General features: G+C 43.5%; 1 protein-coding gene across 1 annotated transcript; it reads right to left on the reverse strand.

The window, feature by feature from the left end:
• Positions 1-25,636, reverse strand: cfap53 (cilia and flagella associated protein 53). Its single transcript, XM_078420430.1, has 8 exons — positions 25,455-25,636; positions 16,844-17,073; positions 11,426-11,599; positions 9,277-9,580; positions 6,788-7,006; positions 4,891-5,107; positions 3,401-3,503; positions 1-417 (listed from the first exon to the last, which is right to left on the reverse strand). The coding sequence occupies exons 1-8, from the start codon at positions 25,524-25,526 to the stop codon at positions 183-185; spliced, it is 1,554 nt and encodes a 517-aa protein (XP_078276556.1). The 5' UTR covers positions 25,527-25,636; the 3' UTR covers positions 1-182.
• Between the last annotated feature and the right edge of the window lie 250 nt (positions 25,637-25,886).

Below are 25,886 nucleotides of genomic sequence, written 5' to 3' on the forward strand. Positions count from 1 at the left end.
AAAACTTTAATTGCCTGAAATTACAACACTCGTAAAGGTATAGAACATATATAGAACATATTCTTCGCTGCATCATACATTATGCAAACTTTTAAGATCTTCTACTCAGCATTAAAAAACACTCAAATATCCTAATAAATCAAATAACGGTAGCATTCATCCATCATGCTACCGTAATAATTCTAACACACTTCTTTGGAAATGGGGCAATTTTCCCTCCTCCATGGATGGATTTTGTCAGCATCATCCTCGGGTTTAGAAAGGGCTTCCTGAAGTTTCTTCAGGTAAGCTTCCTCTTGCAATATTCCTGCCTCATCTTCTCGCTGTTTTTCCATTTTCTCTCGCTCACGTTGCTGTTTTTGGTAATTGATCTGACCCAGGAGGTCCTGCTGAAACTGTTTCTTTTTATGCTTCTCCCTGTGATCAAAAACAATGAAATTCATAGGATGTACATACATTACTTTTAGCACCATGGGAACTACACTCGTCCCCCTGCAGGACCTATACATCAGGAGGTGCAGATCCAGAGCAAGCAAGATCATGAGGGACCCCTGCCACCCCAGTAACGGACTGTTCCAGATGCTACGATCAGGCAAACGCCTCCGCTGTCACGCTGTAAAAACGGAGGATGAGACGGAGTTTCTTCCCTCAGGCCATCAGGACTGTCAACTTTTATAACTCCAGAGACTAAATTTTTGTCTACACTATAGTAACTTATTAACTTTATTTATATGCTGTAACTGTAATTCTTTTTTGTGCACAATCCGCAGGCATTGCCACTTTCATTTCACTGCACATCGTGTATGTGTATGTGACAAATAAACTTGACTTGACTTATTTGTTAAGCTTTCAAATGGCAGCATCATTGCTCCATGAACATTAGTAATAGCTAGTAATATCAGTCGTCTGGCAAACTAAGGGTAGGAATGTTATATACTGGTTATTGTCTTTGCTAGCTGAAGGTCTAGGCAGAGAAACTAGTTTTTGTTATTTTATGATAGTCGTTTGGGAGAGGAGGCACACTTGCACTTTATTGACAAAACGGAGAAAAATAGAATGAGAGAAACCTGGGGAGAAATATGGGGGGAAAAGATTTATAAGAGTTTTTAAAGTTGCAAGAGAAAGAGATTAGTGAAACTATGTGTGTGTCAAATAGAGGAAGATTAAGAAATTATAATACGGAGATTACAGTGACGTTAAACAAGAACACAGAACAGTGGAGGATCTGAGGTCCAAGGAGAGTAATTAGTATTAGTAAAGAAAAAGTATTGGCAAAATTAATGTCAGTATTCAAGATGATTTGGGGTGGTTCTTGAACACGATGTACAAAGTTAAAATGCAGGTACAGTAACAATTATTAAATCAAATAGTGTGTTTGTCTACATTGCATGGGAGAGTTGAGGTACAAAAGCATAATCCGGTTGCAATGATACATGTATATAATTGATTATATTTCTGGAGTGCTATATTTGTATTTGAGAGGAAGAACTGAAGATTTGTTTGATTTTTTTTTAAATGGCAAAGGGGTTGGCTTGTGCAAAATGACAGACTCAATTAATATATGTCTCAGTGAAGAATAATCCTCGCCTTTCTTGTAATAGACATGTAAAAAGTGGAGGTTTGCTCTAGAATTGTTTTGGAAGTGAATTATGGAATTGAAGAGAAAGGTATGTCATATATACTGGAGTAACCAGTAAACTGGAGTTGGAAGAGAAGGTGTGCACAGTTGTGAGGCATGATCCAACAGTTGAGATGAAGCAGGTAAAACAAGCTGCAAAATAAGGAGAATGGCAGAGGTTTTTAAACAGCTGCATCTTGCTTAGTGAAAGAGATGGGAATGCAATGTATCTAAATGTTCAACAGACGGTGCCAAATGATTATATAAAAATTGTGACATTTTACAACACATTTGACAATAAGTCTCATTACCGGAATTCTTTTCAATTCACAAATCTCTTTTCTATCATTTGCAAAAGGGTCTACTGAAGTAATGCACCAGATTGGGCCAGGTACCTGCAATTTAGTTTAGTTTAGAGATATAGCATGGAAACAGGCCCTTTGGACCACCGAGTCCACGCTGACCAGCAATCACCCAGACAATCCTACGCACAATTTATAGAAGCCAAATAACCTACAAACCGGCATGTCTTTAGAATACGGGAAGAAATTGGAGCACCTGGAGAAGATCCATGGGGTTCCAGGAAGAACGTACACAGGACATATAGACAGCACCCATAGTCAGGATTGATCCCGGGGTTCTAACAATGTAAGGCAGCAACTCGACCGCTGCACCACTGTGCTGCCCTTTAGATTACTCTCAAAAGAATGGCCAACAAAATCGTTGTGAATTTTTTCTGCACTCTCACTAGCTTAATTACATCCATCCAAAAGTATGTGACCAGAACTGCACACTATATTCGAGATGAGTTCTCTCTACCGCTTTCTAGAGCTGTAACATGATATTCCAGGACTTGTACTCAATGCCCCATTTGATGGAGATAATCATGCCATACACCTTCCTCACCATCATGACTACAGTAATGCCTCTTTCAGGGAAGTGTATACTTGTACCCCAGGTTTCTTGTACCCCAGGTTTCTCTATTTTACAACACTCCCCAGTGCCCATTTATTTACTGTGCAAGTCTTGCCCTGGTTTAAATTCACATAATGCACTACTTCACACTTCGCCAAGTCTGAGAAAAAGAACTTGCCGTGATAATTGAAAGATCTTGTGTTCTTACAAGGATATTCATCTCCTTAACTATCAGACATTTAAGAACGCTAATAATTCAGTTGAATTGAGTTCTGGGGTTAGTTCAGAGAAAATTCTGGTGTATCTCCTCTGCATCTTCTCTCGCGCTATCACATTCTTCTTATAGTGTGCTGACATCAAATTGCACAGAGTAGTCCATCTGAGGTCAGACCAATGTTTGAAAATTGTATCATAACATCCCAGCTCTTGTATTCATTGCTCTGACTAATGAAGGTCAGTATTCCATGTGTCTTCTTAACTATGTTAGCGAGTTGCATTGACATCTTCAAGAAATTTTGAATTGCACACCAATGTCCTTCTGTTTCTCAATACTTGCTGGGAAATTACCATTCATGGGTATGTCCTAAGCATCTTTCATACGCTCAAACTGTATCACCTCACATATACCAGGATTAAACCATCTGCCATTTCTCACCCCATGAGGTCAGATAAAAGTTAAAGAAATGGATTCGTCGTTTTATGGGGAAGCAGATTTTAGATCAACGCAAAGTTGAAAGGGTGACAGGTTTTGGGTTCAGCCTGAGTGAAGTTCAACCCATTCACTATAATGTAATTGAATCATTCTGGAGATGTTAAAGCAAATCACAGTGGGAACCATGCGAAAGTTAAAGCAAATCACAGATTTACCTGGCCAGTGTCTCATCTTCCACTTGTTTTTGATCTTCAACAAATTTATCCATTTTCGCTCGCTCGGCTGCCAGTTGTTGTGGGGACTTTGTATTTTTCTCCACTGGAAATAGAAATCAAATGTTTATTGTGAACCTCTTTATCTTGAAAAAGGATGTTCTTAACAGAACAGAAAGAGGCTGAGAACATAACATCCCCCAGGCCAGGGAAGATCTATAAGGTGGGTGGAATTTAAGATTCTTGCTGGTTTGGAGACAATAACTGGTGTATTGATCCCAATCCAAGAGGATGACGTACACACCCTTCAACTCCTCCTCTGTTCCCATATCTTCATATCGCCCACAAACTTGACCTCATCCAGCTCATTAACATATAATGTGAAAAGTAGTGGAGCCAACATCGACCCCTGCAGAACACCACTAGTCACCGGCACCCAACCAGAAAAGCCCCCCTTTATTCCCACTCTTTGCCTTCTGCCAGTTAGCCAATTTTTTTATCCATGCTAGTAGCTTGCCTCTCATATCATGATCTTCTATCTTGTTTAGCAGCCTCACGTGTGGCACGTTATCAAAGGCCTTCTGAAAATCTATGTAAACAACATCCATCAACTCTCCTTTGTTTATCCTACTTGTTACCTCCTCAAAAAATCCAATAGATATGTTAGACAAGATCTCCCCTTAACAAAACCATGCTGACCTTGGCCTATTTTATCATGTGCTTCCAAGTACACCAAAACCACATTCTTAATAATGGAATCTAAAAATGTACCCACCACGGAAGTCAGACGAACTAGCCAATAATTTCCCTTCTTTTGCCTTGCTCCCTTCTTAAACAGTGAAGTCACATATGCGTTTTTCCAGTCCTCATTTGATGTAACAGCCAAGAAGGCACATCAAAGCCTCTACTTCCTTAGGAGACTGAGGAATTTGGCATGTCTCCAAAGACTCTTACAAACTTCCACAGGTGCACTACAGAAAGCATGATGTTGGATTCCATCACTGCTTGGTTTGGGAACTGCTCTGCCGAAGACCACAAGAAATTGCAGTTGCAGATGCATCCCAGTTCATCACACGGACCAGACGTCCCACCATTTCAGAGATTTACTACCTTCTGCAAAAGTATATTTCCATGCATTTCTGTTTTAAATGTCAAGTTCCTTAACTTGTCTGTGATTGCATACTGAAGGAATGGACAACGGAATGAGCTGACAGAGGAAGCTGGATATGTGGGTACAATTGCAATGTACCTATTTGCCTTTATATTTTCCTTTTATACCTTTAGCTTACCTTTAAAATTTACCTTTATAATGTACAATTTTGATGGATGTTTTAACACATACATGAATATTGAAGGATGAAAGGAGTTTGGCCAGATGCAGGTAAAAGGGACTAGATCAGGTAAGCATCTTGGGCAGCATGGATGAGGTAAACCTAAGGGTTTGTTTCCATGCTGTGTAACTCTGTCTCTGTGAGCCTAAACAAGTTTCTTACATTTCTCTTGAACCTGAAGCTTGCGTGTTTCCATCACTTCATTCATGAGGGAATCGTGAGCCTCTTTCTTTAAGCGATTCTGTTCATTGCGTTTGGCAATTGTTTTCTCCATGTCTGCCTCAATCAGCCGATTTGTTTCTTCTTCCTGGAGCTTTTCATTGTCTGCCCTCTGGGCCAAGTAATTTCGGTACAGCTGTTGTTCTCTCCTTCGATCCATCTAAGTAAAATGAAATAATTACAGATACTGATGATTTTAAGATTAAAATTAGCTTATTCCCTTCTGTCTTCTCCACCATTGAAGATTTGGGCTGACTAGATACCTCTGTATCAAGACAATGTCCCTTTATTTCTTTAATAGCTAACATAAACTACAAAAGGGTGTGAATTTATATTGGTTAAATATATGATAGAAATATGGGTAGGGAAGATCCTTGATTTTTCCACCCACTGCAACACTAATTTTGACCTGAAGCATTTAATTAGTTCCACTCTCCAAAAGCTGCCCAACCTGCTGAGTCTATCTTCATCATCTTCTGTTTTATTTTAGATTTGCAACATCTGCAGTATTTTGCTTTCGGATGACTTTAAATACTGATTATTGACCTGCTCCTACTTCCGCCTCCATATGTCCTTATTTGGAGGATTGTAGAATTTTAGCACTTGAATATATCGAATTTAAAATTTATGGAACAGTAAAGATCACTTAATTAAGATTTTCAGGGTTCTGTACACAATGCATGGGGAGGAGTCTTATAACTTTAACAAATGGCTCTCCGCAGTTTAAAATTAATTGTAAAATGACAGAGCTAGTTTAATGCCGCTGTAATTTGCTCTTTCTAATTATTCTTCATCAATGTTGTTTTTTGTGAAGATTGTATTTGATCTAAATTCCCAACATGTAATGTCACAGCTTCCTATGAATCCAAATGCAGGCCCTAGTGACATTTGCTGGTACATAACTACTTTTTCTCGATCCTAACTCATTCATGCCAAAGCAATATGTGAAAAGGAGTCCATCTTGTCCGCCGAGTCTTTGTATTTGAGTTTGCCTTGATTGTATTTATGTATAGTATTGTCTGTTCTGATTAGATAGCGTACAAAATAAATATTTACACTGTTAAGCCGTCAAACTGACAATAATAAATGTAAACCTAATTCTCTACCTCAGAAATCAGTTGTAAAGTTTATTCATAGCACCTTTACTAAGATGAACAGCATCTCACTATCTATACCTCTCAATTTTATGTACCTCAAATGGTCCGCAAAATTAATAGCTTTTGAACACAAGGAGTCATAAGATTTGGTCACTGTGCTAAAAAGCACAGAAACACATTGAATGACAGAGAACACTTGATGGGCTTATGGTCTTCACCTGCATTACTAATTTTCTCAATATATCTGTAATTAAAGATATATCAGTATATTATCATCATATCATATATATACAGCCGGAAATAGGCCTTTTCGGCCCACCAAGTCCGTGCCGCCCAGCGATCCCCGTACATTAACACTATCCTACACCCACTAGGGACAATATTTACATTTACCCAGCCAATTAACCTACATACCTGCATATATTACTGGGAAGCTTCAGATGAAATGCTAAACAAAAGTCCAATTCTTTGGTTTAGGTGGACATTTGGGTTTCTTATCAAATACTTCTCTCACAGCCAACAGCAAAATTAAAAAAAACAATGAAGTGGTCTCTGAGCTCATTGCTGTCCGTGGAACTTCACAGGGCACAAATTGGTTGCTTCAGATGATTGCATAAAAACCCACATGAAAATAAATAATTAATTGTTTATAAAGCACCTTTCCTCTGTTGAGGATATAATCCATAACAGTAGAAGAAACATTTAATTATGCACGATGAGTACAAATGAATAGACTGAGTTACCTTCTTCTGCATCTGTGCCTGGACATCATCAGCAACTTCCTTCAGTGCTTCATCCCTTAACTTGAAATCAAGTGCCTGCTCCAACTCCTGCTCTTTCGCAACTCGCTTTGCCTTCAATGCCATTGAAATGTCCAAAGTGCCACGGAGTTCCTTCTGTTTCTGAAATTTCTCCCTCGCATGCAACTGATCTTCCAACTTTGAAAGACGTTGTTTTTCTTTCTGTGACAACATACAATATTAGCTTGAGAGGTTTTGCAATCTAGGGTTTACCTTTATTCCAGATATAGAAAACTTTAGAAAAAGCATAAAAGAATAATACACACCAACCCAGGGAATTTCAAAAATGTATCCCATTTTCTGACACTTCTCCTTTTATTGATCCCTCCCCCTTAAATTTGCTTACACACAAGATGAATGTTTTATCCCAATGCAATCTAATCCAACTGTAACTCAAGGCTTGGCTGTACACCTGTGCATAATATTTAAATCATAACTCAGAAGTGAAGCTCCCAACTCCAGACTATACCATCTAAAAAGAGCACTGTTGTGTAATGAAGCAATGTAGTAGGGGTGCCCATATGATTGCATGAGGCTGTGTTTTGTTATCCATGTACATTTTAGATAGGACAAAAGGAACATTCACAATAGTGTAATGCCAGGGTTGCAATCTGTACAAGTTGTAGAGGTCCTGCAGACCATGGGGACTCTTAAAGCCAAAATCACAGATGGGTGACTCTTTAATGAATCTCAAAGGAGTCAGTTTAAGAAATCACTGTTATCTTTGCTTAAACTAATTTATGGAATGAACTCTAACTCCAGGCAATAGATATTATCTTCAGGGACATTTCAGACACTTCAATAAATTGACCCTTATTTCAGTCAGTACCATAGGGTGTGGGTTGGAATCGAGAAGTTGTAGATTTTGTCAGATGAAGTTCTGAGGAACTTGGAATAGCGTCATAGAGTCTTACAGCGCGGAAACAGGCTTTTCGGACAAATGCCCACAGCAACTAACGTGTCCCATCTCCACCAGTCCTATCTGCCTGCGTTCGCCCCATATCCATCCAAACCTGTCCTATCCATAAACCTGTCTAATTGCTTCTTAAACGTTCTCTTAAATCATAAACACTCCAATTTTAACAATATATGAACATGGATGAGATGTGCCCTGGCCAAATGACTAAATATGGATGTGCATTTCTATTACAACTGACATTGGTACTCTGTCTACTTCTCGGAAGAGAGACTCGGCTACCATAATTATGCTTCCGTACTATTGACATATCTCTTCCAGGGATGGAACATAACCTCTGTTGTCTTCATGTGGATGTTGGGCGAGCAGAAAATTTACAGATGGGTTTGCTGCAGGGTGAATTATAGTGTGCCCCTTTCACTACTTAAATCAAGTGAGATACTGCAAACTGAAATGGGTTCATCGCAGAGGTTTGCGAGGTGGTCCTTCACACCCATCTGCAATTCATGCCTCTTCCAGCAGCCTGGTGCATGAAAGCCAGGCATTAGCTGGAAGAAAGTTGGTCAATCTTGCCTCTGGCTTTGGTATTGAATGGATGTGTAAAATGTGTTTAACATGTTGATTTGATTGGTACTTTTATTCGTGATTTGTGCTCAAATCGACACTGAACTAATACGAAACAAAGAGAAGGTAACATCAGAACTCCTCTATATTCCTATTTATTGATGAATTCTGGATAACGCGGACTAGTCGGCATTAAAAACTCAATCGCAAATAACCTTAATATTGAGTTTTTTTCATGTCTTTAACATGAAAGGTTGAATCTGTCTTTGTTTGACAAACATTGTCTGATCTGTTGAGCGTTTCTGGCATCTTTTACTTTTCTTTCAGTTTTCCAGCATCTGCTGTATTTTTGATTTTTGATTTGACGTTTGCATTGCATGTAGAAATTATTTGTGACTGCTGCCCTTGTCCTTCAGGGTACTATGAATTCTCTAGATTTTGTAGACAAACCTTTTTGAATCTTGGTATCACCTTTTTTTTGCACATGGTACATAGTAATTTGTATCAGTGATGCTACCAATAAATGTACATATAGGTGAGCATCGTCATCAAATTGCCTGCATTGTTGTAAATTAAATTGGGCCTCTTCAGTGCTTTTGCAGTGGATCCAGGCAAAGACAAAATGTATTTTGCAATCCTGATTTGTGCCTGATGTTGGAAACATTTGGTGCAAAATGCAAACTCTATTGCAGCTTCCTTGAACAAAGATATGGTATGGGTAAGAATCTTATCAATGGTGATAGGGAAGTAGGTAATGATAAAACCTCTAAGTATGATGGAAAATGGCTCAAACTAAATTTCCAAGCCATTATCGTGAGAGCTGCAGGAGGAAAGTATTAACATGGAGAATTAAAAACAAAAATAAATAGGATGGGCCTCGGGGCACTGAACTGATAACACTAAAAATAATTAAAGATACCTGCAGCTTTGAACTGTCAATTTACTTTCTTACCAGCAATTCTCCCTCTTGCTTTTTCCATTGCTTTTGATTCATGCGTTTAGCATCAGCTTCTGCGATTTGCTCCAATTGACCAGTCAGAATGTCTTGCCGTTTTTCATGTTGCTCTCTCATTTCTTTTTCTGCCCTCTCCTCTTTTGCAATTCGGTCCTTCTCCCAGAGTTCATCAAAGACATAGTCCTCTTCCTTCTGCTGATTCTGAAGCCTCTTCTTGAATTTTATTTGTGCCTTCCAGTCCTTGGGCAGCTCTTGCACTCGTTGATGAGATAGTTTTATTTGCAGCTCCTCGCACTGTTCCCTAAAATATATCAGTCACAGATAGAATGCCTGGAATTCTGCACTGATGCAATTTAATGAGCATAATGTAATTAAATTTCAAAAGTAGAAAAAGGGTAAAAAGTTACTATATATGAAACACAAACCTGAATATTGTAGAAATGGTGAGTAAAATCAGAAAGCATTGATTAAAGGATGCAGACTTGAAATTTAAAAATATAAATATTTTGAGGATGTGACAAGTAAAATGGATGAAGGGGAGCCAGTGGATGTAGTGTACCTAGACTTTCAGAAAGCCTTTGATAAGGTCCCACACGGGAGATTGGTGAGCAAAATTAGAGCACATAGTATTGGGGGTAGAGTGTTGACATGGATAGAGAATTGGTTGGCAGACAGGAAGCAAAGAGTAGGAGTAAACGGGTCCTTTTCAGAATGGCAGGCAGTGGCGAGTGGAGTGCCGCAAGGCTCGGTGTTGGGGACGCAACTATTTACCATATATATTCGTGATTTGGATGAAGGAATTAGAAGTAACACTAGCAAGTTTGCAGATGACACAAAGCTGGGTGGCAGTGTGAACTGCGAAGAAGATGTTTGGAGGTTGCAGGGTGACCTGGACAGGTTGAGTGAGTGGGCAGATGCATGGCAGATGCAGTATAATGTAGATAAATGTGAGGTTATCCACTTTGGCAGCAAAAACAAGGAGGCAGATTATTATCTCAATGGTGTCAGGTTAGGTAAGGGGGGAGTGCAGCGAGACCTGGGTGTCCTTGTACACCAGTCACTGAAAGTTGGCGTGCAGGTACAGCAGGCAGTGAAGAAACCTAATGGCATGTTGGCCTTCATAATGAGAGGATTTCAGTATAGGAGTAAAGAGGTTCTTCTGCAATTGTATAGGGCCCTGGTAAGACCACATCTGGAATATTGTGTACAGTTTTGGTCTCCTAATTTGAGGAAGGACATCCTTGTAATTGAGGCAGTGCAGCGTAGGTTCACGAGATTGATCCCTGGGATGGCGGAACTGTCATATGAGGAAAGATTGAAAAGACTGGGCTTGTATTCGTTGGAGTTTAGAAGGATGAGAGGGGATCTTATAGAGACATATAAAATTATAAAAGGACTGGACAAGCTAGATGCAAGAAAAATGTTCCCAATGTTGGGGAAGTCCAGAACCAGGGGCCACAGTCTTAGAATAAAGAGGAGGCCATTTAAAACTGAGGCGAGAAGGAACTTTTTCACCCAGAGAGTTGTGAATTTGTGGAATTCTCTGCCACAGAAGGCAGTGGAGGCCAAATCACTGGATGAATTTAAAGGCGAGTTAGATAGAGCTCTAGGGGCTAGTGGAATCAAGGGATATGGGGAGAAGGCAGGTACGGGTTACTGATTGTGGATGATCAGCCATGATCACAAAGAATGGCGGTGCTGGCTCAAAGGGCCGACTGGCCTCCTCCTGCACCTATTTTCTATGTTTCTATGTTTCTAAGTATAATTTAGCAGAACAAGAGAGGAAAGTTAAGAGAAGCAAAGGCTAGGAAAAATCAGAGAGCAACTATGAAACATTTTTACAACTGTTTCTGGTTTAAGGGAAATACCCCATTTTACAATTCAGCAGCCAACTAACTAGACGAATGACATAAAACATTTTAGCACACATAAAAACCTACAACATAAAATATGGGCTGAGCTCACTTTATCCAATATACTCAGTTTGAGTGTAAGCCTACGTTAATAATTCCCAAATATTAGCTCATTTATATTCTGTGTTCTCACTTGTCCTTGTCTCCATTTAATTCCATTATGCACAAGTTTTTTGAGTGCTTCATGCGTTGAAAAGTAATATTATATTTTCCATCCCATTTCAAAATGTTACCGGAATTGTTGATCAAGCTTTTCTGCAATTAATCGTTGTTGATCCCGTTCCCTTCGTATCTTAAGATCTTTCACTTGTTGCCTCATTTTTGCTTGTTTCTCCAAACGTGTTTCTCCCAAAAGATTAAGTTGGTTCATATATTCTTTCTCTTCAGCTTCCAGAAGTTCACGTAGCCTCAAATGATTGAAACAAAATTTCGTTTAAAGGCAAATACTTTTCATTACAGGTAAATGGAAGAGAGATTTCACAAACATATATTGGAGATTTCACAAACTATTAATGGAGTTTGAAGTCATCCATGTCAACCAAGATGCCCCATTCATACAGATTACATTTGTTTGCACCTGGCCCATACCCTTCTAATCCTTTCCTATCCATGTACCTGACAAAATATACATTAGCTGAAGCCACATTCAACCTACAGTGTTGCCTTGGCCCGATCTCTCCATTTCTGCTACTGTACCAATTTCTCCCAAATGTCAGACTGACCCCCGCACTCCTGCTGGTTACTCACACTTTGTCACACTACCCACTCCCTACTCACATTACCAGACTTTCAGATGGTCCTCCTTCTCTACTCTATTAGTGAAGGCTTATAGTACTGAATTACTCTTCTGACAGGCACAGATTGCCTGTTAGGAATCTGAAGAATCGTGACCTGAAACATTGCCTTGTGGCGCGTCGAGAGAGGCCCGAAATAAAGGCGAGGAGCCGGGTATTTTGGGGCGTTATTTCTCAGTTATCAGGCTGGTCAAGTTTGCTGGAATAGCTTCGCGCCCAAAACCTTGTCCTTATATACCTAGTACAGGACCGCCCCGCTGGACTGGTCCATTCCTGTGCCGAGGGGTCGGTAGTGGTATGGCCCGACCCTTGGGAGCCGCCACAGGACCCCCCCCCAGAACCGGAGGCACGAACCGCACCGGTGGTCGCACAACCCGACCGGACCGCGTATGGAAATTGGTCGACAGAGGGGCCGGCGGAGGCACAGTTGGAGGCACAGTTGGAGGGACAGTTGGAGGGACAGGTGGTGGGACCCGCAAAGGTGGGCGACCTCGTGGCCGAGGCTGGGCAACCCGATGTCTAAGTGGGCCAGCTTTAGGCGGTCAATTGAAACGGCCTCCGGCCGGCCCCCCATGTCCAAGACAAAGGTTGTCTGTCCGTGCTCCAGCACCAGGTATGGGCCCTCATACGGCCTCTGGAGTGGCGTCCGGTGGGCGTCACGGCGCAGGAACACAAAGGCGCAGTCCCGGAGGGTCGATGGCACGTAAGGGCGGAATGTCCCATGGCGGGACGTCGGCACCGGTGCGAGTTTGCCAACTCGCTCTCGAAGGCGCTGTAGGGTGGATGAGGGTGGTTCCTCTCGCCCCGGCAATGAGGGTACGAACTCCCCGGGCACCGTGAGCGGGGACCCGTATACGAGCTCCGCTGATGACGAAGCCAGGTCCTCCTTGGGCGCAGTCCGGATGCCCAGCAAGACCCATGGTAGCTCGTCCATCCAGTCGGGGCCGGAGAGTCGCGCCTTCAGCGCTGTCTTCAGCTGCCGGTGGAACCTCTCCACCAGGCCGTTTGCCTGCGGGTGATAGGCCGTGGTGTGATGCAGCCACACGCCCAACAGGTGGGCCGTGGCCGACCACAGCTCAGAGGTGAACTGTGGCCCCCGGTCCGATGAGATGACCACCGGCACCCCAAAGCGAGCGATCCAGTGCGCAGCCAACGCACGAGCGCATGTAGCTGTGGCTGTGTCGGCCAGCGGTATGGCCTCCGGCCACCGTGTGAAGCGGTCCACCACCGTGAGGAGGTGTGTGATGCCCCGGGATGGCGGGAGAGGGCCCACAATGGGGCGCGGCTGACCTGCCGACACATCGCACAGTATCGTCGCTCCTCCGGGGCCGAGGGGGACATCCTCAAGGCGGAGGCCAGATATGGCAGTCCGGTAGGCGGGCATCTCCCCGTCCGTTAGCTGGGCCTCCGCCAGGGCAGAATAATCAATGCCGGGCGCCACTTCTAAAACGGCATTGATGGCGGGGCGAGACAACGCATCGGCCACCCGGTTTTCCTTCCCCTCGATGAAGCGGATGGAGGTGGTGAACTCAGAGATGTACGCCAACTGGCGCTGCTGTCGGGCGGACAACGGGTCGGAGACCTTTGCCAGGGCGAACGTGAGCGGCTTGTGGTCCGTGTATGCGGTGAACGGGCGGCCCTCCAGGAAATAGCGGAAGTGGCGCACGGCCAGGTACAGAGCTAGGAGCTCGCGGTCAAATGCGCTGTACTTCCTCTGGGCGTTGTTGAGGTGCTGGCCGAAGAAGGCCAGGGGGCACCAACCCCCGTCCGTCAGTTGCTCCAGTACGGCACCAATCGCCAACTCTGAGGCGTCCACGGTAAGGGCTGTCGGGGCATCCTCCCGTGGGTGAACCAGCAGCACAGCCCGAGCCAGGGCCTCCTTCGCGCCGTCGAAAGCTGTTACCGCCTCGTTGGTCCACACAACGTTTTTACGCTTCCCCGCCAGCAGCTCGTATAGCGGCCGCATGATGTGGGCCGCGGATGGCAGGAACCGGTGATAAAACGCCGCCATGCCGACGAACTCCTGCAGACCGCGCACCGAGGACGGACGGGGAAACCGGCGGATGGCGTCGACTTTGTCCGGCAGGGGAACCGCGCCTTGCGAAGATACATGGTGGCCGAGAAAGTCAATTGTGGCCACGCCAAAGCGGCACTTGGCGAGGTTGATAGCCAACCCGTGCTCGCTGAGCCACTGAAAGAGCTGCCGGAGGTGGGCACAGTGCTCCTGCCGCGAGCGGCTGGCTACCAAGATGTCGTCGAGGTAGACGAACAGGAAATCCAGCCCGCGACACACGCCATCCATTAACCGTTGGAATGCCTGCGCGGCGTTCTTGAGGCCGAACGGCATCCGTATGAACTCGTACAGTCCGAACGGCGTGATGATTGCCGTCTTGGGCACATCCTCCGGGTGGACCGGGATCTGGTTGTAGCCTCGCACCAGATCCACCTTCGAGAATATCGTGGCCCCGGCCAAATGGGCGTTGAAGTCCTGGATGTTGGGCACGGGGTATCGGTCCTCGGCGGTAGCGACGTTCAGCCGCCGATAATCCCCGCAAGATCTCCAGCCCCGGTTTGCCTTGGGGACCATGTGAGGTGGGGATGCCCATGGGCTGTTGGAAGGGCGGACGATCCCCAAGGACTCCATCGTGCGGAACTCCTGCCGTGCCAGGCGTAGCTTCTCAGGCGGCAGTCGGCGTGCTCGTGCATGGAGGGGTGCGCCGGTAGTTATTATATAATGGACCACCCTGTGCTTGGGGGTTGACGACCGGAATTGCGGGGCCATAATATCCGGGAATTCCGCCAGAACCCGAGCGAAATGGGAGTCCACGGACGACAGCGGGCGTACAACGGGCTCATTCAGCCGCAGCGCAATGGGCTCCATCGTGGCGGCGTGGACCAAGCGCTGCTGCCTGACGTCCACCAGGAGAGAATGAGCCCGCAGAAAGTCCGCCCCGAGCAACGGCTGGGAGACGTCGGCGATGGTAAACTGCCAAGTGAAATGACTGGCGCCAAAAATGATGTGGACCGTGCGGACGCCATAAGTCCGAATGTGGCTCCCGTTTGCAGCGGTAAGGATGGGCCCTCGCTTCCCAGAACGAATGTCCAGCAACGAAGGGGGCAGGACGCTCAGCTCCGCCCCGGTATCCACGAGGAAGCGGCCCCCGGAGCGCCGATCCCAGGCGAAGAGGAGGTGAATCTGGCCGGCCGCCGCGGGGACTATTGGCAGCCGGCCCCGGCGTTTCCCGGGAACTTGCATGGCTGGCGGCATTGTCGGGCTGCAGCACCCCAGCGCTGGTGGTAATAACACCAGTGCCTCCTGCTGGTGCTGGCTGGAGCCTGCTGGTGTGGGACTGCAGGTGCATGTGCAGGTGCAGGACGCGCAATGGCCACCGGGGGCGATCTCGCAAGCCTCCGGGGCGTAGCTGTCACTCCTTCCACAGCTCCCCTGCCCGACCGGAGAAAATCGGGCGCTGATCGAGTGACGTTTAGCGCGCTGACGTCATCACGGCGCGCCGCCAACAGCGCGTCCGCACGCCTGCCGAGGGCCCGGGTGTCATCAAAGGAGGCGTCTGTGAGCTGCAGGCGAATGTCTGCCGGCAGCAGATGCAGGTAAGTGTACTCGAACATTAGGCACGGTCTGTGCCCGTCGAGCAACGCGACCATCTCCTTCAGGAGGCTAGATGGGCGCCGGTCACCGAGGCCTGGCATGTGGAGGAGCCTTTCGGCCCGCTCCATTCGGGTTAGCCCGTAGGTTTGGAGCAGCAGCTCCTTAAGGGCTTTATACTTATCGTGGGCCGGTCGGACGGACGGTCGGATTTCGATCGTGTGTCCATCCTACTATGAATGGACTGTCGAGGTCACCAATGTGGCACATCGAGAGAGGCCCGAAATAAAGGCGAGGAGCCGGGTATTTTGGGGCGTTCGGTTTATTTCTCAGTTATCAGGCTGGTCAAGTTTGCTGGAATAGCTTCGCGCCCAAAACCTTGTCCTTATATACCTAGTACAGGACCGCCCCCCTGGACTGGTCCATTCCTGTGCCGAGGGGTCGGTAGTGGTATGGCCCGACCCTTGGGAGCCGCCACAGCCAATCCATTCCCTCCTAAATGCTGCCTGATCCACTGAGTCCTTCCAGCACTTTCTGTTTTGCTCAAAATTCCAGCATCTGCACTCACCTGCAAGGATACCAGTATCAAATTTGTGATCTGTGCAGCAACTTTTTGCATAAAGTAGACTGCAAAGTGGATAGACAATGGTTGTATCAAGATGCTGGGAGCTTTTCAGAAAATGTGATTTTCTAGAAGTGAAGTCCACAAAAAGTAGTGGGATGACATTTACACTGGATTTTATACTACAGGGCACTTTTGCTTTTATTATTATATTCAAACCTGTCCTTTCTGGTACATTTATCCTTGCAAGTACAAATGATAAGAGTAGATGGATTTATCTCGACTAAAACTAAAATGAATAAAAATAACCACATGTCCAGGTTTACAACTTGGGAAAATATATTCCTTTTGCTATAATGTGCTTCTTTAAAATGTCACATGAATCCATAATTCATATAACTCATACATAACAAAAAATGATTAAATCGTCATTACCCAATTTTCAAATTTAAAAAAAAGTTGTGAAGCAACAAACCATCTGCTGGAGGATCTCAGTGGGTTAAGCAGCATCTGTGGATAGAAATAAATTGTCAATGTTTTGGGTCGTAACCCTGCCTCGCCATCATCATCCAACAGATCATTTGTTGCTCCACATTCCAGCATCTGCAGTCTCTGGTGAGTAAATAAAAGTTGTGGTGGATTTTTCAAGATTTCATTTTAACTTTAAATTTCAGGAACATTATTGATTTACCTTTCTCTTCTTTCTTCGATGTGCTCTACATAAAATACCATTGCATTTTTGAGCCTGTTTTTAATTTTGGTCAGCATATCTTTACGTTCTTCTTCCACGACAGAAATATTCCTGCGTTTGCATGCTTCAAAGTCTTCTACAAATTGTTTATATATGTCACACTGTAAATCACGCTCAGTCTCTTTTAGCATTTTGGTTTGAGATTTTGCCCCTGTATATTGTTTTGCCACCTAGCAAATATAAACATAGTTTTGTTTTAATTTTCATCATACAGTTAATTGCTACATCTTCCCGCAATTAAAAAGGATCCAAGGAATTAGAAAGTTGAGTAGAATCATTCAATAGTTCAGTAGTATTCCCTCTCTGTGATCTGGCTAACAATATATCTGAATGTTTTGTTTTAACTTGACCTGTCTGAAATCTGAGACACTAACTCTTTTCCCCTTTATAGCAAAACGGCAACATCATTAATACAAAGTTTTTAACCATACAACATCATACAAAGCATTCTATGTGACATTATCACTCAAAAAATTAGGAGGACAAAGAGTTTGGGGCGAAGGAGAGTCATGATAGCTGCAGAGGCAGAAAGGTTGGAGAAGAAACTGCAGAGCCGACAGAAAAGGCATCAACAATGCTGGGTTGAAGGGTAGAGATAGCATGAGGTTTAGTAATGGGGCCAAGATCAGATAAAACAAACAGCGAGGTGTGAGTTGTGAAGGGATTTCTAGAAGAAAGGCCAAATGGCAGGCAACTGGAGATTGGGAAAAAAGTGAGTAAAGATGAAGAACAGTGATGGGGAAGTAGAATCTGGTGAGTAAAGGTGAGTTGGCAACTGTGTTTTGGATGTGTTACTGTTTAAAGACAGATGCAGTAGAATTAATTAGCCGCTAGGGCGCAATTAAGCTTAATGTGTTGCTAATTTTGTAAAGTCTGGGTATGTACCACTGGCTCATTCCCAGCAGAAAGAAAAAGGAAAGAGAGAGATGGTTGACAGAAATGTCCAGTTCTCATATAAACAGAAAGAAAGGGCTGCTTTGCTAAGCTTATTTAGGAATTAGCCATCAAATGTTCAATGGTGAGTAGGGTCTAGGCAGTAGACCGCAATGGCCCTACCCATAATGTGCCCTAATATCCTTTGTCAAGGACCATAAATGCAAAGGAGAAGTAGGATGGGGTGGGGGAAGGGAAAGAGGCATAAAATCTGCAAGAACATTTTGATGATATGGGTAAAAACCTGAGTGAAGGAATTTCGATAAGAAGATCCAGATAAGTTATGCACATATCTAGGAGGAAGTGGAGTTTTGTATGATTGCCAATTTGTAAGGGCCAAAGGGATGGGAATGTTTTCAAAGGAATGCATTTTTACACTTGCTGGTTAACTTTCTATTTCAAGATCATTGTGAAGACCATAAATAACCTTCAAATACATTTTGTACAATCTCCAAAAGCTCCAGTTTTCCTTCACTTCCCAAATATGTACAAGTTAGTAAATTCTGTAAATTGTGTGTGGGCAAGTGGCTAAATCTGAGGGAAGTTGATGGAGATGTGTGGAATGAAATGTTATAAATGAGTGCTTGATAGTATTTTTAAAGGAGTTTGAGATTTACAGATATTAGAATAAAGTTTTGTCATAAGTGAAGAATGGGGAGACCGAGTGAAGGAATCAAATCCATCGAAGTCCAAAATAGCACTTCCAAACACTCTTAATCAGGAAATCACAGACATGTACACAGCACATTTAGTTCATCTCACAGCACCAAGGAAATAATAATCAATGCATTCTACTATTCGTTTATAAAGTTTGGCACAGCATCAAAAGTTAAGCAAATATTGGCAAAGATATTTGACATAAGATTATATGAGCAGTGTAAGATTATTTCAACATTCATGACCTTTGGACTCAAATCAGTGAAATCTGGGTTTTGTTTGGAAAACACCAAAAGACCTTGGAAACGACCTTGGAAAGACCGTGGTGCCTTTGAAAGCAGCTCAATATTAAAAGGAAGGATCATTGCAAGAAATGGCCGTGCCCCATAAGAAAACAATATTATCAGTATTTAGTCCATATTTTTTATTTATTTTAGTATTTTAGTGTAAGAATTTTATTTTCACATTTTGGGACATATGACAATAAAACACTCTTATTCTATTCTGTATTTGTGAGCCGATGTATGCAAATAAGTTGAACACTTCCTTAAACAAGTTGACTTTCCCCAGTTCTGTCATCAACATGTAATATACCTTCAAAGAAATTCTGAAGAAATTTAGGATTGACACAAAGTTAGGATGTTCAACCAATGAAATAGACTCTGCGGGCAACACCTGTTTGTGGAATCCATACACTTGAACAAATTTTGTCACTCTAAAACAATAAGAGAAAAGCAAAAAAAAGGAAAAGAAAAGACAATATTCCACAGATATTGTGTGCAAATTCTGTCCATAGGTTTGTGATCATAAACTCATCGGTCACTGGACTACCAGTTGGCTCCAATGGATAGAGCACTTTGCCCAGTACCAGACTACCAAAAAAGATTCTCTAGTCCAAGTTTAATCGTGGGAGGAGATTATCAGGTAAATGGAGAAAAAGATTCACATTTGTACTCACTGTCTCCTTAAAACAATGCAACATTCCCACTGATGACTGGGAAACACCCATGACCATTCCAAGTGGAGAGGAGCATTCCAAATGACACTAAGAATCAAAAATTCTATGTTGAGAGCACAAAGAAGCCCAGATTAAATGGAAGAAGGATAACCACCTCAAAACTACTTATCTGTCCATCTCATAGGGCACCTCCTGCCCATCGGTGAGGGATTTGCCTCATCAGTCAATGTAGCATCCATAGAAGTGGACTGAAAGTAAGTGACTGACAGTCCCAATGAAGTGAAGAATACGCACTACTCTTTCTAATTCTCCCAAAGTACAATATGGAATATATTGAATATAAAATCAAGGATGTAATGCTGAGGCTTTATCGGGTGCTGGTGAGGCTACATTTAGAATATTGTGAGCAGGTTTTGGCCCCATATCTGAGGAAAGATGTGTTGGCTTTGGAGAGGATCCAGAGGAGGTTTACGAGAATGATCTCGGTGATGATTGGATTAATATATGAGGAGTCATAAGGTCATAAGGAATAGGAATAGAATTATGCCATTCAGACCATCAAGTCTACTCCGTCATTCAATCATGGCTGATCTATCTCTCCCTCCTAACCCCATTCCCCTGCCTTCTCCCCACAACCTCTGACACCCGTGCTAATCAAGATTCTATCTATCTCTGCCTTAAAAATATCCACTGACTTGGCCTCCAAAGAATTCCACAGATTCACGATCCTCTGACTAAAGAAATCAGAAATAGAGCCTCAACATTACATCCCTGTTTTTGTGTAAGCCCTCTTGAAATAAATGCTACCATTGAGTTGGCTTTCTTTACTACCAATTTAATTTGCAGATTAACTTTTTATGAATCCTGTGCCAGCACTCACAAGTCCCTTTGCACCTCAGATTTCTGGATTCTCACCCCATTTAGAAAATAGTCTACGCCTTTATTCCTACTTCCAAAATGCATGACTTCACACTTTGCCTCACTATATTCCATCTGCCACTTCTGTGCCCACTCTCCCAACCTGTCCAAGTCCTTCTGCAGAGTCCCTGCTTTCTGAGCACTACCTGCAAGTTGAATCAGGAGATAAAATGCAAGTTGAATCAGGAGATAAAATTGGCGTGTCACAAATGTAATGCTACGGTGGTTATGGGAGATTTCAACATGCAGGTAGACTGGGAAAATCAGGTTGGAAATGGACCCCAGGAAAGAGAGTTTGTAGAGTGCCTTCGAGATGGATTCTTAGAACAGCTTGTACTGGAGCCTACCAGGGAGAAGGCAATTCTGGATTTAGTGTTGTGTAATGATCCTGATCTGATAAGGGGACTAGAGGTAAAAGAGCCATTAGGAAGCAGTGATCACAACATGATAAGTTTTACTCTGCAAATGGAAAGGCAGAAGGGAAAATCGGAAGTGTCGGTATTACAGTATAGCAAAGGGGATTACAGAGGCATGAGGTAGGAGCTGGCCAAAATTGACTGGAAGGAGGCCCTAGCAGGGAAGACGGTAGAACAGCAATGGCAGGTATTCCTGGGAATAATGCAGAGGTTGCAGGATCAATTTATCCCAAAGAGGCGGAAAGACTCTAAGGGGAGTAAGAGACACCTGTGGCTGACGAGGGAAATCAAGGACAGCATAAAAATTAAGGAGAGGAAGTATAACATAGCAAAGAAGAGTGGGAAGACAGAGGATTGGGACTCTTTTAAAGAGCAACAAAAGTTAACTAAAAAGGCAATACGAGGAGAAAAGATGAGGTACGAGGGTAAACTAGCCAATAATATAAAGGAGGATAGCAAAAGTTTTTTTAGGTATGTGAAGAGGAAAAAAATAGTCAAGGCAAATGTGGGTCCCTTGAAGACAGAAGCAGGGGAATTTATTATGGGGAACAAAGAAATGGCAGACGAGTTAAACCGTTACTTTGGATCGGTCTTCACTGAGGAAGATACACACAATCTCCCAAATGTTCTAGGGGCCGGAGAACCTAGGGTGATGGAGGAACTGAAGGAAATCCACATTAGGCACGAAATGGTTTTGGGTAGACTGATGGGACTGAAGGCTGATAAATCCCCAGGGCCTGATGGTCTGCATCCCAGGGTGCTTAAGGAGGTGGCTCTAGAAATAGTGGAAGCATTGGAGATCATTTTTCAATGTTCTATAGATTCAGGATCAGTTCCTGTGGATTGGAGGATAGCAAATGTTATCCCACTTTTTAAGAAAGGAGGGAGAGAGAAAACGGGTAATTATAGATCAGTTAGTCTGACATCAGTGGTGGGGAAGATGCTGGAGTCAATTATAAAAGACGAAATTGCTGAGCATTTGGATAGCAGTAACAGGATCATTCCGAGTCAGCATGGATTTACGAAGGGGAAATCATGCTTGACAAATCTACTGGAATTTTTTGAGGATGTAACTAGGAAAATTGACAGGGGAGAGTCGGTGGATGTGGTGTACCTCGACTTTCAGAAAGCCTTCGACAAGGTCCCACATAGGAGATTAGTGGGCAAAATTAGAGCACATGGTATTGGGGGTGGGGTACTGACATGGATAGAAAATTGGTTGACAGACAGAAAGCAAAGAGTGGGGATAAATGGGTCCCTTTCGGAATGGCAGGCAGTGACCAGTGGGGTACCGCAAGGTTCGGTGCTGGGACCCCAGCTATTTACAATATACATTAATGACTTAGATGAAGGGATTAAAGGTACCATTAGCAAATTTGCAGATGATACTAAGGTGGGGGGTAGTGTGAATTGTGAGGAAGATGCAATAAGGCTGCAGGGTGACGGACAGGTTGTGTGAGTGGGCGGATACATGGCAGATGCAGTTTAATGTAGATAAGTGTGAGGTTATTCACTTTGGAAGTAAGAATAGAAAGGCAGATTATTATCTGAATGGTGTCAAGTTAGGAAGAGGGGATGTTCAACGAGATCTGGGTGTCCTAGTGCATCAGTCACTGAAAGGAAGCATGCAGGTACAGCAGGCAGTGAAGAAAGCCAATGGAATGTTGGCCTTCGTAACAAGAGGAGTTGAGTATAGGAGCAAAGAGGTCCTTCTACAGTTGTACCGGGCCCTGGTGAGACCCCACCTGGAGTACTGTGTGCAGTTTTGGTCTCCAAATTTGAGGAAGGATATTCTTGCTATTGAGGGCGTGCAGCGTAGGTTCACTAGGTTAATTCCCGGAATGGCGGGACTGTCGTATGTTGAAAGGCTGGAGCAATTAGGCTTGTATACACTGGAATTTAGAAGGATGAGGGGGGATCTTATTGAAACATATAAGATAATTAGGGGATTGGACACATTAGAGGCAGGATACATGTTCCCAATGTTGGGGGAGTCCAGAACAAGGGGCCACAGTTTAAGAATAAGGGGTAGGCCATTTAGAACGGAGATGAGGAAGAACTTTTTCAGTCAGAGAGTGGTGAAGGTGTGGAATTCTCTGCCTCAGAAGGCAGTGGAGGCCAGTTCGTTGGATGATTTCATAGATGCTTTCAACGAGCTGGATAGAGCTCTTAAGGATAGCGGAGTGAGGGGGTATGGGGAGAAGGCAGGAACGGGGTACTGATTGAGAGTGATCAGCCATGATCGTATTGATTGGCGGTGCTGGCTCGAAGGGCTGAATGGTCTACTCCTGCACCTATTGTCTATTGTCTATTCCTCCACCTATTTTCGTATCATCGGCATACTTTGCCACAAAGCCTTCAATCCCCTCATCCAAATTGTCCAGAGTGGTTGAATGCTCTGGGCCTGTACTCACTGGAGTTTAGAAGGATGAGGAAGATCTCATTGAAACCTACTGGATAATGTAAAGCCTAGATAGAATGTACATAGAAAGATGTTTCCAGTAATGGGAAACTTTAGGACCAGAGGGCACAGCCTCAGAATGAAAGGATGTACCTTCAAAATGCAGACAAGGAGGAATTTCTTCAGCCAGAGCGTGAGGAATCTGTTGAATTTGTTGCCACAGACGGCAGTTGAAGCCAAGACATTGGGTATTTTTAAGGGAGAGATTATTAAGTTCTTGATTAGGAAGGGCGTCAATGGTTACGGGGAGAAGGCAGGAGAATGGGGTTGAGTGGGAAAAATACATCAGCCATGATAGAATGACGGAGTAGACTCAATGGACTGAATGGACTAATTCGGGTCCTATGTCTTATGGTCTAAGACAATACCTTTGCTTACTAAAGGTTTTGCCAAAACTTGTGGATGTAAGTCTCACTTTGTAAAGCACCATCTGGTGGTAGAAAGTGTAATGTGGCCTTATAACAGAAAATATGGCATCAGATGAAAGCAGGTGGCAAAAAGAGTCCATAACACATTTCTAAAATGCTGATGGATGTAAAATTCCTATCTGTACAATATACTTTTAACTTATAATCCATCAAGATATTTACATCTCTCCACTTCTTATTTTAAATCCTTCATAAATGTAATATTTCCACAAAGTGGTTGTAATATCAGCTTTTTCAGTTTTGGAACTGCTTCCATAAACCTCTCTATCCCTTTCCAACTTCAACAAACTCCCTGAAACTGATCTTTTTGACAACACATTTTGGTGTCCGCTATTACATTTAGTTATTAGTTTAGTTTAGAGATACAGTGTGGAAACAGGGACAATTTTGACACTATACCAAGCTAATTAACCTGTATGTTACAAACCGGTACGTCTTGAGTATGGGAGGAAACCGAAGATCTTGGAGAAAACTCACGCGGTCATGAGGAAAACGTACAAACTCCATACAGGCAGCACCCGAAGTTAGGATCGAACCCGGGTCTCAGCTGCTGCAAGGGTTGTAAGGCTGCAACTTTTCATCAGCAACAGGAAGATATTGAAGTTTATATTGCGTGTTTGTGATGCAGTTACAAAGGGAGGGAATCAAAAAATGTAAAAGTATAGGACTCTTATCTCAACATCTAGTGTTGGGACAATGCTGGAGTATAAATGAATGAAGGAATACAGTGCCCTCCATAATGTTTGGGACAAAGACCCATCATTTATTTATTTGCCTCTGTACTCCACAATTTGAGATTTGTCATAGAAAAAAATCACATGTGGTTAATGTAAACATTGTCAGATTTTAATAAAGGCCATTTTTATACATTTTGGTTTCACCATGTAGAAATTACAGCTGTGTTTATACTGTAACTGGTCAAGCAAGAAAGTTATTACAATAAAACTAAGTTGACATGGTTTTATGGAAGGAAAATAATATTTTATAGATTTCCTTAAGCTCTTTGAAGATAGAGTCAATAATGGGGTGCCCGTACATATAATCTACCTGGATTTCCAGAAGCCATTTGATAAATGTGCCACATAAAAGAATGATGCACAAAAGCTTGCAGAATTGGGGTAACTATGAATTGGAGGGTGTTTATGATGTATGGGGCAGAAAGTTAAAATAAATAGGTCGTTTTCCTGCTGGAAACGGGTAGCTGGTGGTCCTCCCAGGATCAGTTCTTTGTCCAGGTAGTTGAAATGGTGGAAGTGGCTGGGATAACACCATTTCAAAGGCACCTGAACAGGTTTGTGAAGAGGAGAGGTTTGGATGTATATAGGCCAAATGCAGGCAAACTGGACTTGCTTCAGGACCTTGGTTGGCATTGATAAGTTGAACTGAAGACTCCAGATGCTGGAGTCTGGAGCAAAAGACCCAATGCTGGAGCAACTCAGCGGGTCAGACACCATCTGTTGGGAGAAATGGACGGAAGACCACATTCTGCCTCCCTCGGGTTACCTAACTTTATGACACCTTGAATAAACTTGCAGCCATATAATGTATTCATGACAAGGCAGAACTATCAATGAATTATTTGTGAAATATAGCCAAATACCCGCGACTTCAGCAGCGAATTTGGAACAAGATCCAACAAATGCACGGAAACATCTGCTCTCCGGGCGGTTATGCTCAACCACAAACTTATTTTGTTGTCATGTTTTCCATTTTTATTTACCTCAATGTCTCTCGCTGCAATAATTTAATTTATCTCCATAACCTCGAAGCTGATACTCACCACACCCACAGTGCATGGCATTGGGCCCTTTATCTCCCTGCAGCACCCTCCTCGCCGACACGGAGACGCCATCGCTTGTATCTTCTCCGGTAATGTGGATGGGTCTTTTATTTAAAGATCAGCCTTTAGCAGCCGCCACGAAGGCTAAGCCACCAAAATAAAACTTCCTTTCCTCGGTCACCCTGGCAACGGGCAAACAGCCGCCCACCGGAACCGGAACAAGCGCGTTTCCAAGGCGACGGCCGATGCCGGTGCAGCTTCACCGGAGCAACCTCGGTGCTTTCAAATCAACGAAACTTTTAATATATTAAAGCACTGGAAGCTCGCTGGCTCGCGTTGCCGGTGCTTTTAATTAATTTATTTGTAATGGTTAATTAAAATGTGTGTTTTTTTAATAAATGATCTGTCATTGGTTTCCATGGTGACGCGAGA

This window comes from Rhinoraja longicauda, chromosome 1 (assembly GCF_053455715.1).
Source record: "Rhinoraja longicauda isolate Sanriku21f chromosome 1, sRhiLon1.1, whole genome shotgun sequence".
Lineage (NCBI taxonomy): Eukaryota > Metazoa > Chordata > Chondrichthyes > Rajiformes > Arhynchobatidae > Rhinoraja > Rhinoraja longicauda.